The sequence below is a fragment of the Lissotriton vulgaris genome, chromosome 10 (genome assembly GCF_964263255.1).
Source record: "Lissotriton vulgaris chromosome 10, aLisVul1.2, whole genome shotgun sequence".
Classification (NCBI taxonomy): domain Eukaryota; kingdom Metazoa; phylum Chordata; class Amphibia; order Caudata; family Salamandridae; genus Lissotriton; species Lissotriton vulgaris.
Window position 1 is genome coordinate 860,069,095 of NC_141698.1, and position 15,695 is coordinate 860,084,789.

Sequence of the window (15,695 nt, forward strand, 5' to 3'; positions counted from 1 at the left end):
ACCACTTAAGGAAGCATCTCCGGTTTAACAAAGAAAAACAGACAGCGATTTCTAGAGGTTAAGTTCTACTTAGTCTAAACCTGGGGGGCCTTCTTCCATAAGTGACGTTCCTAATCTCATTTGTGAAGCTGGAACCCTAGGCACAGTTGATACCATTTCGTCAATTACTTTACAGTAATTTTTATTAAGGGAGTCAAGATAGAAAAGATGCAAGGTGTACAATGTCTCCGGCTCAAGCAATGGAAAGAAACAAAATTAGAACCCTGCATGAACTATGACCTCAAGGTCCCACCTTCCAATTACTATTTTAACTTCTCTACTGAGACACTTTGAAATTCAACTCGGTGGTCATGACAATCCATTGGCCTGTGGAGCCTGGAGAGTGACAGAAGGCACATTGAGAATAAATGCGGACCAAAAATCAGCTAGGTCCTAAAAGTGCACCCAACCTATTGGTGTGGAACAAAACAAAAGCTATTCTGCGCTACTAGTAAAGAAATATCTCACATGCAGATAAAGGTGTGCAGAAAACAGCGTCTATGTTCCTTTTTACCCCCGGGCTCGCAGGGATCCAGAGAAGCCTCATGATGAATGAAGTCATTTTCTTTATTTGCCGTCACTCCTGTCTGTGAACTAACACAATTTGATTCAAGTCTGTGAATGTGCATTTTCACACTCCTTCATTTAAGATCAGACTTTCTTGTCCCTGCTTCGTGGACTGTCACTAGGCCATGCCTAGTGCACCACAACTGTACAAGAGCTGTACCCGATTTTGAAGTTTCTCTCATTGGAAGCCTTGTGGTCCGATTAAACTCAATCTGTAAGCCGGGACAGCACCAACCAAATAATTTACCTACTGGCTTTGCAAAGGTCATTTCAAGTCCTCTGATTCATCTGTAGGAGGTAGGTCTGTGATGTTATGGTGAGGGGCCTTTGCTGCATAGACCAAAATCAGGATCTCACAAATGAAGCAGAGGGAAGAACTATACATTGCTTCAAGTGATTCCTCTCCCTTACTTTCCTTCGCTGTCCCCACAACTAAGAGTTGCTGGTCTAAATCTCCCACTGCTTAGGATTTATTTTTAGAGTTAGGCAACCAACCAAGGTCGTCTTGGTGCTGGAACAGAGATGGAAGACAGTGAAAACAGAGAAATTGTGAGGCTAATTAGTACAACTTTGCAAATGAGATAGGTTTTCTGTAGTATGCAATGAGGATTTGAAGTTTTTTTGAGCTCAATAGCCAGACCAGTCAGAAAGAGGGACCCAGGACTCGGAATGATGTTCCTCTAAAACAAGCTTGGGGGTTTTGGGAGATCTAGAGAAGTGTCAAGGCTTCAAACCCAAGTGATCTGGCTGGAACATATGCGAGATCAGAGGGGACAGGAGTTTAGGGCCCATCCTATAAAAAGTCAAGTGCATAATGCATAAAGCCTTACATTGAATTCTCTGTTGGAAAGGAAGTAAGTGCAGCGCATGCCTCAACTCAGAGTTGTGGTCACATTTCCTCAATCCTACCAGCAGCGACAGTGCCAAGATTTGAACTTCATACCACCACCATTTGAAGTTTGGAATTATGTCGCGCTGGAAGGCCAAAGTATAAGGTAATTCCATAATCTAAGTGGGAGAGGATGATGGATCTACTCACCCTAACCCGGTCTCCTCCTTCCATTCCTAATTGGGACCACAGTTACTTAAGGGTAACTCAGCGTCACGGACAAGTTGTTAAATTTAAGAAGGATTTGTGTGTCATCTGCATAGGACTCAACCTGCAAACCAAAGCTCTGGATCAATTCACCAAGGAGCTGGACATACATGTTACATAGGATTGGGGACAGCACAGGCACTTTTGGGGCTCTGCACTTCAATGGCAGTCATAGGATTTCAAAGGAAATAGGGAGATTTAACTGGTTTATGTCTTTCCTTGTAGGCCATACTCAAAGAGGTCCTATTGAGGTTGGCCCTCCTGAGATGACTGAACATGACTCATTAACCATACTGACATCTGCTAAGAGCGACAGGAAGCTGAAGTAGAGTCCTTGATCAAAAGTGTTACTGAGATAGTCAAACGGTATTACTAAAACCACCTCAGTGCTGGGCCCTACCTGAAAGCTAAACTGAATCTGACGTAGGGTCCCATATCTTCTAACCTTCTTGCTAGCCACCTGATCAGAACATTCTCCAAAATCTTAACAAAACGATAAAATATTGTAGCGTAACTTTACTTAAAAGCAAGTGAATGGCTTCGGACAGAGGAGGCACCATTACAGGGCCAGCTATTTCAAAAAGGAGAGGCACTCTCATTTCAAGTTGCATAATGCGAACAGGCCCTCAGCTTGAGACATAGAGGAAACTTGGCTCAGACTGATATACTGAGAAATCACTGGAATGACCTCAGCCAGGGAGTTGAATCAGCATGTGGAACCAATTTACTCATATATATTAGATCATAAACATTAGCATTTTTTTCTGAGAAAGGGGAAGACACATGCTTGCACAATTTTTTGAAAGAAGCTGCCAGAAGGAACAGGGGCAGAATAAGCACACATTATTTTATGTGTTGGATCTGGAGGAAGAAGGGAAATGTGATGTAATAAAAGAAGCGTTAGCAGCATGAAGCGGTATGCTCTACTCTCGCAAGTCTTTTTTCCATTAACGTCATTGCCCGCTAAGCATGTGCTATTGGCAGTGCCTGCCTCCAGTTCCCCTTCATGAAATTCCTTGGTGGACTGTGGTTTGGGTGTAAAAGTGTCTCTTGAAGCTTCGGGACTTCTGTTTCATATTCTTCAGGGACAACTTTAATGCCTGTTAGTTGCCTATGGTCCTAAAACAAAAGGGGAGTTCTGTTAGGGCTAAAGGACGGTTCCGCGTGTGTGGAATTATTATTCTGTAACAATACCACCCCATGGAAGGGGAGCAAAGAAAGCATCATAGGAGCAAGCACAAAAAGCAACCATGGGCGAGTTCATCAGCTGTGCCGCCTCTCACCTTGAACTTTAAACCCCAAAAAATGCAAAGTAGCGGGTTTGCATTTTGTTGCCTTAAGGTCTTTGCATAATATTACTACTTTTACATATAATTATTTCCATCACCATTCACTAGAGTAAAATCGGTAGCTTTTGGTTTGGTCTCTTCACTTTCACTTGTCCACCACATGACAAAAATACCAAAAAGCAACCAATCTTCTTCACTCTCTCCCCCCAAACAAAATCTGCTTTTGTCTGACCAATTAATATTACCAGCTCAAGCTTGGCTAGCTCTTGATTAGTCTTTGTCAGCGCTGTTCTAGCCGGGGTGCTCCTATCCTCGCTCATGCCACGCAATCGCATATTGCGCTCCACAGCGATGCTCATATCCTTAACAATGACGTATAGCCACGTCAATCTCATCTTCAGCAGCTTGAGATGGATACTCTTCAAAGCAAGTGTAACACTTGTCTTGTTTATAAATCAGTACATCTGAATAACTCCCCCCTCGTGTAACGTACAAATCTTGGGCCGTTGAAAAGTACTCGGCAGTAACAACAACCTTATGTAGAAGTACCATAATTCCCAACTGCACAAAATCAATCTGACCCAGACTTAGCAACCGTATTCTGAAAAGCTCTTCCTGCCAACATAAGGATCACATTTTCTCTCCTGCCCTCCAAATGACACCTAAAAGCTAACCTCTTTTAAGGTATTCATTATAACATTGCACACCTCTTGTTAATTCATTAATATGCCCCTGGCCTGATTTAATCTAATGTGTCCTAATGCCACTGCTCGTGCAGGAGGATTCTCAAGGGAACTGTCCATGTCACTTAGAACAACTGGAACAAGTGGGTGGAAAATTTGAGATGAACAGAGTGAGCACAGCAGACTAGGAAGATCATAATTGGTGTGCTCTCCTCTGTCTCAAAAGGAAAGTTTCCAATTCAACGTCATTGCCAAGGTGGCTCAAACATTTGGAGAAGAGTAGCGATCAAGGGAGGAGGTGAAGGTAAGGGTAACAGCGGGCCATACATACAAAAGGTATTGCAACTAGAAGAATGTGGATACTGGAAAAGAATTAAAGGAGAGACTGTGGGTCTGGTTCATGAGAGGAAAGGTTTGGGAACCACAAATGATAGATGAGGTTGGGCACAATTACATGAGGTCAGGTCAAGCGAAGGAGAAAAGAAGCTCCATGTAGGGGTATCACAGGAGATGTGCTAATGGTAAAGATAAAAAGGGAACCAAGAAGCAAGGTGCTGAAATGGACTTTGATTGGACGGAGGATGAACGCACTACAAAGATCAAAGAAGGTTCTACTGCCAAAGAGGAAAGTGAGGAATAATGGATGAAGCAGAAGCATACGATGAAGGAATTAATGAGTAATGTGAGTAGGTGGGGGGACCGTGTTGACTAAGATATGGTAAAAGAATGGCACTAATGCATGTGGATCAAATGCACAGGTCTGTTTTTAATCAGAGCAAAGTCAAGAAGACCACTGTTCTTAAGAAAGGGAAAGAGGTTTACTTGTATTGATGTGTGTTTTGTGAACGTAGGAAGAAGGTCCGTGTGTCGTTTATTTTACATAGAGAATACCTTTTTGGATATTCTTTGTGCATTCTGCTCATCATGGTATGGTTTGTTTAAATCATTTATAGAGTACTTTGACACCCTAAAAGGGTTCCCATCAACTCGACCGCCAGTCTTGCTGGAGAACATGTGAGGAGGGAACTTGCCCAATTAGGTTCTACAATGAGCCATTTCATTTGTTGATTAAACTATTGTTAACTTTCTACTGACCCGGGTTGGAAGGAGACATGGCGGCCACCCAGTATCCCAACTGTGGCGCGATATATGTCCAGGTGAGCTGATTTCCTTCTTGCTGGATAAGGCCAAGGCTGCTCTTCAGCCATGTTCCTATGAAAAAATAAACAAAGCCTGGGTTAGGCATTTGAGGATTGCAGCAGTGCTTAGTATTCCATTCGCATTCATTATAGTGCAGACCACATTCTATTACACGTAAAGGAACAATCACTATAACAACTCAATGGAGAATTACCAGCTTTGAACCAGCGGACAACCCTGAGCCAACAATTCTGTTACTTTGAAACAACCTTTAAAAACAGGATTTAGATCATTAGACTGTTTCCGAATACCTGTTAGAGCAGGGAGGCCGCTGTTCGTCGAACAGATTTTATTTAAATTGCCATCAAAACATTTTTGCTTCGAGTTGCTATCAAAGCATCATCACAAAATTATAAATGCGTATGCTAAAATAGAACATATATGAAGTATGTCTATATATATATATATATATAAAACCACAAAGATAAAGACTTTTTACAAATCCCCTACCCCAAATAACACGGTGGCTCTAATGGATACGAGGATATATTAATTCAATCAAAGAAGCTCTATCAGTCAAGCCCCAGCAGTGGTGAGATTTTTAAACTCCACAGATTATGCAATTGAAAACATAATTCAGCTAATAAGAGTTGATGAAAACTTTCTGTCCTGAAGAAGGTGAAAATATTGAATGATCACCGAAACGCTGCGTCAACTGTTTTTTTAATAAAAGTTTGTATCTATATGTGTAATAAAATTAGATTGTAACCTGTATTGGGAGGAATGCTAATAATGTTATGAGAAATAGTGTGTTATGAATCATTTTTTTAGCTTTAATAAATTTTAATATAATTTGTGGTTTAGATTGAGAAATGTTTATAGGACTTGTGTGCTGTACTTCTATACTGTGGACAGATAGAAAGACATAAGTATCTTTGAGTAAGGCAATGTATTTTAAATAGTTTTAAGTTAAAACTGTTAAACATCTCTATAAGACACTTGGCCCAGAGTGAGGTATTTGTCCTCTTGTATATTAAGGTATAGGGATTTTGTTTTTTGGCTTGCATATATACTAGGGGTGGGCAGAATTTGCGTAATCGCGTTCCGCAAATCTCTGCGAAACAGTAAAAAATCTCCACAAACATGCAGAAATTCAGCGAACACGCGGAATTGCTTGTTAGCGATGCTTTTTTACTGTTCGCAATCGCTGTTTGCGTTCTCGGGGGGAAATATCTCGCAAACACGCATTTGACAACGCAAACAAGCAAAAAATTTCGCGAAGTCGCGGAATGCAGAATTTTGGGCAATTTTGCGTTCTCCACGGAACGCGAAATTACCCAAATTCCGGTAATGGAACGGAATTTCCCGCCCATGCCCAGGGCTGGTCCTAGGCATGGGCAGTATGGGCAGCTGCCCAGGGCCTCGCGCTCAGGGGACCCCGTGCCAGCCCCGCAGAGTAGACCGCAGAGCAGGGGGCCAGATATGAAATGCGGGAAAAGCGCACTCGCGCAGGCAGTAAGGCACTTAGAGGGGCCTCACATCTTCCCTTTCGCCCGGGGCCTCAGAAGGCCTAGGACCGGCTCTGCCCATGCCTAATATATACCCCTTCCCTTTGTTAAGCATAGGGGTATCTCCTTCTCTTTTAAACAAATATCATTAGTTTAAGCAATTACTTTAATGGTTCATTTAGTTTAAACAGCAAAAACGCGTGGCTTTTCTCATCCAACAGCTCTGAGAACATTATACACTAGTGAAACATGTAAATGCCCTTTATTTCCTCGTCCACTACCGTTAATATCCACGAGGGGGCGCGCAAGGAATGTCCTAATTTACTAAGAATTTAAAGCAGCTTCTTCCAAAGCTATTCGACAAAACTAAATATGAATGGGGCAAAGAGGATGCAACAAATACATACGTTGCGACAGCCAATCTAGTCACTGCTCCGAACTGCTTCCAGCTCTGAAACGGCAGAAGGCTTTGGAGAGTCCTTCAGAAACAAACGCTGGGTGTGGTAGTAATTTGCTTGGACGGTGCTACTTAGCGCCTCATTACATACAATGGAGGTCTGGTATTTTACTCGCTTTCTATTTACGGCCACCGGTCATCCACTGGAGGTACAGTCATCAAAGAACCGAGCGATTTAACATCCGGTTGGGCAGCTATGTAAGCAGGAGCCAAGAGGGAAATATGGGTTGAAGAGATCTGACCGTTGAGAATAAAGTCGAAAATATGTTGGCTAATTTAGCCCTGAGAAGTTCTTGATTCTAACTGCACCCTTTATAAAACTCATGACTTGTATACCTTTATACCTCAAAGCATGGAGGTTGATTAATCAAAATGCCTGGGGTAGCAGAAGTGACATCACAAGCCTTTGACCCCAGCGGCATCACAGGAAGTGGCATTTTTTGACCATTCACCCTGGTGATGTAACCGGAAGTGATGCCACACAATCATTGGCCCTATTATCGTGAACAAAAGTGACATCACTGAAAATTAATAACACCTATGATAAGAGTAATAAACAACAAAAATATTATAAAGTAGATAAAAATGTACTTTAGTTATCAGCCACATATTGACTAGGCTGCTGCGATGATGTTCCAGGGGTGCAACCACAAAAAACCATCAGTATAGACCAGGAAACCAGCCAACACAGATCGGCTGCAGCCATCTTCCTCTTACACAAGGCTACAAGTGTTCAGGCACAGACTCACATACCACACTTTGCCTAGGCACAGCCATAGCACACTGAGAAATCGCTTCAACATCTAAAATACATTCTCAAAAGCCCAGGCAAAACCAGTAGATGCCCAGGTATAATCCAATATGTTGGTGCTGACCAGGAGTGCAATGCCCATTGGGCGAGAATTGCAGCGGTGCGGGTGAAATAATAAGTGGGTGTGGTTCGGACGGCCCCTGGCGGTCCGCCGCACGTGCCTACTGTGACATCGGACAGCCAGGGCCGTCCGACACATCGAACGGGTTAAAAGACCATTTGCTTGTTAATGAGGCTTTGTTATTTTTTCGCCTCTTAGAGCCCCTGCATCTCCACTCTGCCTATTGCTGGAAGAATTAGTCTCCCACCCAAAACATTTTAGACCCCCCCAAAATTTGGCTCTAGTTGCGCCTCTGATGCTACACGTGTAAGCTTTCTTTATAGACACCACTCTGAACACCGAATGCAAATATACCCACACAAAAACACACAGTCTCTCCTCGCCTACAATTTCCAGTCACAACTGACTGCATGCACAGAAAATCCATATGCATGTTCCAAGAATGGCATTTTAGTTTCATCACTTATTTGTGCAGCATATACCTATGTTTGAATGCTAAAAAAAATTACATCAGAAAAATCCAAAGAGTATTTCATTTAGATTAATCCCATTTTAATGCATTTTATATGGATACTAAAAATCCGGCATGGTGCGGATTTCCTGGACCTGCTTTGGACACCCTTGATACACATGAATTATGCTAGCCATACATATATTGTGCACCCCACAAACTGAATGGTCAATTAGAATCTTACTACTATGTAGAACCCAATACAATACATTTAATTTTAAACCTTTGTGCACCTAGCCACTTTTGGCTTGTGTGCCCAACAAAATGGGCATGTAGACACCTCAGTGGTGTGTAGCTAGTACACTAGCACCTTTCTTCACGAAGTTATATGCTACATGTGTGCATTTTACCCCTACATCTCCTGTGTGTGGGCACAGGATCCACACACCTGTAGACACCTAGCCACATCTGGCCTGAGTGCACCTATTCTCAGCGTATGTACATGTATGCATAAATGTGATATTTCTATAGCGCAAACCTAGACAAAAGGCAACTGAGGTCACAACAACCGTATTTCGGAAGTGGCCCTATGTACATGTAACCCCACTTTCACCTGTATGACTTTAGCTCTTTTTAACCTCTGTATACCTAACCTCCACACATGTGGTTTTTAGCCCTTCTTACCTGTATGTATGTAGCCCTATATCCTGTATGCATTAATCTCTCTCTATCCCAATTGCACCTACCCCTTCATCTGTGTGCAAACATTCCTTCATCTGTCGGTATACCAGGCCACAGACTAGGTGCGCCTAGCACCCTCTCGCCTGCAGGAGCACAGCCCCCACTCAGATTGATGTACTTCGTTCTCATTAATAGGTACGTACAAAGCCTCCTCTGTACTGTGTCCAGCAATCCTTTGCTCAACTGTGTGTACTGATCGCTCTCTAAGAGGAATATCCGCACCCTCACCTGTACATGGTAATAAAGAGTCATACACATGCAAAACCAGAGCCTTGGAGTAGGCTAGGGTAGGAGTTCTACCTTTTATAATCTTACTCAGAAGATGGTTCTTAACATTAGCCACCTTAATCAAACATCCGGGATCCTCACATCTGGATATAATGTTACCCACCACCAACCTCATGCATCTTCGTTCTCTCTGAATATCCTTCGAATTCAACTGTGGAATGTTATTTGTTCTAAAAAATGAACTTGTACTGCCATTTTGGGGATTGCTTTCTATTACTATAGTGGCTAACGTTTTAGTCATTACATTGAAATTCGCTGTTCAGGAGCCCTCTGCTAATTTTGTTCAAGGCCCATGGAGAATGTTCTTTACGCAAATGTGATCTGTATTTTTTGACATTTTCGCATTAGGCGTGCCAAGCAAATTGCCTGAAATTACCCAAGTTGCATAATTAAGCAACTTTCAGGAGAAAAGTGAGCACGGGAAGAAAGCGAACCGAGGGCGATCAGCTGCTGTTCGGATTCGTTGCGATTGCTGTTTAGTGCTAAATGTTCCCTTGGGTACAAAATGCATGCAGGGATGCGCTTGATGGTCAAATATAACAAAATTACAGATTTCACGCTTTCACATCATTTTTCAAAAATGTAATGTGGTTTCACAAGAGGAAATTCAGAGAATTTAGCATCCCCTATTTTGTTTGTTGCGCTTGTCTGTCTCTTGACATTTGCTTCTCTTTTTTTTCTCATACAAACAGGTGTTAAACTACTTTTTTTTCCAATAATACCAGAGTACATGCAAGTGAAAATTATCAGATGATACATTGCAGCTAACAGGGCTGCTTTTAGTACTATTTTATAGGGCACATCAGGGTATTTCTTGTCGTGAAGCGCTCTCCTCCATACTTAAGCCCTGTGTGTTTAGTTCTGCAACTGGTGAAGGATTTTCTACATTAGTAAATAAAGCAGTGTGGTATTTGCTATTCAAGATTTGCTTGAATTTGTCTTGCTTTCATTTGTAGTCGAATACAAAATATCTTGCGGCTCCAGCTCAGACACTGGTTTCCTTGACCAGGCACTTTCAAAATGGCACTTTTAGCGATTCCAGATCCACGGCTCTCAGGCACATGGCGTCAGGCTGCACAGACCCCAATGAATGAAACTGGATTCACCACGCTATTCATGTGGAGAACCTGCTTAAAATGTACTTTCTGGTGTTAGTGTGAGTAAAAAGACAGCACAATGAGATTGTGTCTCTCTTCCTGCAGTTTCATCAATAAGAAGTAATTCAAAGACATGGGTCACAAGCAAACTGCCAGGGGTCGCAAGATGCAATACAGGGGTCGCAGCTGCAACCCCTAGCACCTCTAATTACTGGAATGCAAGCCAACAAGATGGAGGCTGGATTCCCCTATATACACTGTAGTAGGTGTAAAGTGAATGTCAGTCTCAGCAATTGACACCTAATAATTGTGAGTGTTGCAATGAATCAATAATTGAGGTGTACCAATTATCTAGTAAACAAACTAAGATAGATGACCAGAAAGCAAATTCTAATTAATAACTGGAATATTTCGGTAAATCAGAAATGGATGCTGCATAATTGAGGAGTAATTGAGGTTTGGTAATTAAGTGGTAAAGCATAACAACCAAAAACGAATATTTAACTCCGCAATGCAAAGTGCCTTACAATATTCAGTAGGTGATGAAACATAAATTAACAAGTGACGTCAAACCACACCAATTGACTTAAAATCAGACTTACTGATCAAATGCTAATCTAAGGCTCCGTGGAACGCAAGGGCCAGTACATTAAAAGCCCTAGACCCTCTAAGTCCCAAGTGACCATGAAACCCTGTACTGCACAGTTTCCTTGGAACTCAGCCATACGACCAGATGTATTGCATTACACTAATAAAACGCGCTTCTCCAAATATTTTACTACAAGGCTAGTCCAACTCTTACCAGAAATATTGAAGACTTTATCCTTCTATTCCTATTTTTACTGGAAGAATACATTACAGATTCTAAACATGTAAACCCTTTTCAAATCAATAGCAAAGCAGATTAAGCAACCAGCGGACTTTATTTTGTTAAAAACATAATAAATTTGGACATGCAAAAGCTGGCCTGTACATATAGAGGGGATGGGCGGTGAGGGCCTCGGGCTGGTGAACTGCAATAAGAACAAGACTGCCTGTGACAGTCTGGTGAAGAAAACCCATTTAATTCAGTTTCTACAGAGACAATTAAGGCGTGGCCCTGGTGACTTTCTATACACATGGACACGCTCAGAAATTACCAATAGAAAAATAGCGACATTTGAACAAGAATTTGCATCGCGTAGCAAACAATACCTCATTTATTGTTGCAATTATTTAATCAGCTACAGGCCATGACTCTGGATTAAGAAAACAACAGGCAACCGTGAGTTAAGCACTCTGCTTAGTGTATGTGCGTGTAACAAACAAGTTACTTAACTGCAATACAACACTTTGTTATACACCTCCAACAGATTCCTCATATTTTGAATTACACCTGGCACCAGAATGTAAGTAGACATTTTTGGGAATTGCCCTTGCAGGCCAATAGGTGGAACCATTAGACTTCGCGGTGGCTTTGTCCCTCCACCAGAAGAGACGGCACAGAGCCCTACATAAGTACCACCCGTGCATGCGGATGCCAATTTACCATAAAACATTATTTGCCCTTAGATGCAGATCATCAGGGAAGGTTCAGAATTGTAACGGTTTTCAGAATCTAACATGGTACCTTATTAACAACTAAGAGTCACCTCCACAGAACGTGGATTAGCTAGAGCAGCCAGGAATATGTGGTTCGACGAGCATCAATTAGAAAAAGTCTACAGTGCAAAAGGCTCAACAGTGATCATTCAGAGCATTACTGAAAAGATCTACCCAAGTCGTGCCGCACTGGAAAAATGGGTACAGACACCACTTGTGGTCAGCTACATGATGACTGCCCTGGCTTTTACTAATCTTGAAAGAGGCCTAGCAAGCTATGAAATCCTCTGAAGCAAATACAAGGCTGGGGGACCAAAAAGCCGCAGAACCGTCCGGGCAGGAACACAGGGCCAATCTGGAAGCATCAGGAGGGGGGTTGACAAAAAGGAAAGGGCATAAACATGACTAACAGCCTGCAAGAAACACTGGTCCAATGTAAGTGCATGCAAGCTGGGAAGGCAAAAAACAGTTGTTAATTTGTAAGAAACAAATGCTGGGGTTCTCGTCAGGAGGCAGCTTGCACCAGCCCATTTCTCCTGTTAGCTCCGCCTAAAACAGAACTAACTACTAGCCATGGAAGTGGGGAGGGGATGTGGCATAATTGCCAGAGCTGCAGAGTGCGGAGCTGGGGAACCAGGTTTCGGTCTCGGAGTCTGCTCAAAATCCTGTGATTGTTGGTGAATGATTACATTTCCCTGTTAATTAATGCGTCCTAAACTGGTGCTCATGAAAAGTGCTGGTGTTGATGATTAAGTGCTGGTGCTGAGCACCAGAAACCACAGGCTCAAATTAAGCACTGGTAAAAACATAATGCAGGTGACTCCCGAAAAGGACTTCGAGCGAGTTGGCAGCTGCAGGGAAGAGGAAGATGAAGATTAGCCTTTTTTTTAGTGGGCTCCATCCTCTGCCACAACCACACCATCTGATGCTTCAAAAGGTCTGAATTGGCGGCTGAAGGGGCAGAGAAGGCTGCCTCTGGTGGTGAGGCAAGCCCTCAGAATAACTGAGAAATGTTCTTATTGTTGATGGGACAGATGTGCTAGGGACAGCAAGCAGGTATAGTGACAACTATTATTAAATCAGTCCAGAGCTGAATCAACCTGGAGCCACCAAACGTCATCACTATAACGAATATGCTACTTACCAGTATGCATCTGTTCTTGGCATGTAGGGCTGCTGACATTCATATCTGTGCATAGATCGCCGCCTAGTGTTGAGTCCGGATGATTGCACATTGTTGTCCTGGAAGAGTCTCCGAAGTATCAGGAGATAGGTGGCTCCTCCCCTGGACTACAGTGCGCATGGGCATCGACTCCATCCTCAGATTGTTTTTAGCCATTGTGGCCAAGATGGAGTGAAACTAAGTGAATGATGACCATGCTAGAAGTATGTGTGAATTCTGCAGCTGCTACGGGCGCCGGGGAGGAGGGCGGGCGATATGAATGTCAGCAGCCCTACATGCCAAGAACAGATGCATACTGGTAAGTAGCATATTCGGTTCGAGGCATGTGGGCTGCAGAATTCATATCTGTGCATAGAATACATAGCAGTCCCTCCATTAACGGCGGCCGCCCGGGCCAGCTGCAGCAGTTTGGAAAAGTGTTTTGAGAACAGCCTGCCCTACAGCTGCCTGCTGTTTGGAGTGCACATCAACACAATAATGCTTTGTAAATGTGTGTGTGGTAGATCATGTGGCTGCTCTATATATGTCTTCTAAAGGAATGTTTCCAAGGAATGCCATAGAGGCCCCCAACTTTCTGGTGGAGTAGGCCCTTGGTGGAATGGTGAGAGTACGTTTGGCTTTCAGATAGCAGATCTGGATACATTTAACGATCCACCTAGCAATACCAGCCTTGGAAATAGGGTTACCTTTGTGGTGCAAAGGCGACAAGAAGTTGTTTAGTCTTCCTAAAATCCTTGGTCCTATCGATGTAATACATCAGGGCCCTTTTGACGTCAAGGGTGTGGAGCATTCTCTCCGCCAATGACTCAGGATTTTGGAAGAAAACAGGCAATTCAATAGTCTGGTTGATATGGAATTGAGACACAACCTTAGGAAGGAATTTAGGGTTAGTGCGAAGCACCACCCTGTTAGAAGGAATTTGAATAAATGGCTCTTGGATAGTGAGGGCTTGCAGTTCACTAACTCGCCGTAGCGATGTAATCGCTATGAGGAAAGCCACTTTCCACGTCAAGAACTGAATCTCGCAGGAATGCAGTGGTTCAAAGGGAGGACCCATCAGCCGGGTGAGGACCACATTGAGGTTCCACTCCGGAGCTGGTGGAGTCCACGGAGGAATGACTCGTTTGAGTCCTTCCAGAAAGGCCTTAATGGCAGGCACCCTGAAGAGTGAGAGGTGCTGCCTATTCTGGAGATAAGCGGCCATCGCAGATAGATGTATGCGAATGGAAGCATAGGCCAGATTACATTTGTACAGATGGAAAATGTAACAGATGATATCCTGAATAGAAGCATCTAGCGGGTAATGTTGTGGTCTGCACAATAAATGACAAACCGCTTCCATTTCGCCGCATAGCATGCTCTGGTGGTGGGCTTCTTTGCCTCCCGAATGATGTCCATACAGTCAGAAGGTAAGTGCAGGTAGCCAAACTCTAAGACTTCAGGAGCCAGATCGCCAGGTTGAGCTGTTGCGGATCTGGATGCTGAATGTCGCCATGGCTCTGCGTCAGAAGGCTGGGTGTGAGACGTAGCCTCTGATGTGGTACCACGGACAGTTCTAGAAACGTCGTGTACCATGGTTGGCGAGCCCACGTTGGAGCAACCAGGATGAGAGTCATCGAGTGCTGCCTGAGCTTGCGTGCCACCAGCGGTATCAGAGGTGCTGGGGGAAAAGCGTACGCAAATTTGCCTGACCAGTTCATCCATATCGCATTGCCATGCGATTGTGGGTGTGGGAACCTGGCGGCGAAGCTTTGGCATTTTGCATTCTCCTTTGTGGCGAACAGGTCTATCTCTGGATGACCCCACCTTTGGAAGTACGGTTGGAGTACTGATGGATGTATCTCACACTCGTGCATTTGGTGGCTGTGCCTGCTGAGCAGGTCCGCCATCTGATTGTCCTTGCCCGGGAGGTGTTCTGCCATGAGGAAGATGTTCCTCTGAATGGCCCACTTCCAAATGCTCTGAGCCAGATGAGACAGCTGCGGAGAGTGTGTTCCTCCCTGCTTTTGAATGTAGTACATGGCTGTCATGTTGTCCGTCCGGATCAACACAACCTTGTTGCACAGATGTACTTTGAAGGCTTTGAGTGCCATGAAGATCGCCATCAGTTCGAGAACATTGATGTGCATCTTCCGTTGCTGGTGCGCCCATAGTCCCTGCACCGTGTAATGGAGTACATGAGCTCCCCATCCCTGGAGAGAGGCGTCCGTTGTCAGGATGATCTGTGGCACAGGCTCTTGGAACAGTCGGCCCTTGCAAAGGTTTCGTGGATTCCACCAATGCAGAGAGTTGTATGCCCGACCGCTCACCAACACTAGGTCTTTCAACTGCCCGTGAGCCTGAGTCCACTGACGTGCTAAGCACTCCTGAAGCGGACGCATATGTAGCCTCGCGTGCTGTACTATGGAAATGCAGGAGGCCACCATGCCTATCAACTGCATGAACACTCTTGCTGGAAGCAAGTGTTGAGGTCTGAATTTCTGTATCAGCGATTGAATGCTGCTGACCCTCACTGAATTCGGCTGTGCTGTGGCCGCCAGAGTGTTTATGGTCGCACCTAGATACTGCCCTACGTGGGCGGGCTGGAGGTGGGATTTTGGGTAATTCAGTGAGAATCCCAGATCGTGCAGGAGGTGAATGGTGTGGGACATGTGGGCGGCACACTGCTGGGCTGACTTCGCTTGGATGAGCCAGTCGTCCAGA

At 43.9% G+C, this 15,695-nt stretch overlaps 1 protein-coding gene across 1 annotated transcript in view; it reads right to left on the reverse strand.

The window, feature by feature from the left end:
- FAM171A1 (family with sequence similarity 171 member A1) overlaps nucleotides 1–15,695 on the reverse strand; it is a 300,197-nt gene that overhangs the window by 18,354 nt on the left and 266,148 nt on the right. The window contains exon 6 of the mRNA XM_086941817.1: nucleotides 4,770–4,886. Coding sequence (XP_086797943.1) covers nucleotides 4,770–4,886 — 117 coding nt within the window. The remainder of the gene's footprint in view (nucleotides 1–4,769; nucleotides 4,887–15,695) is intronic.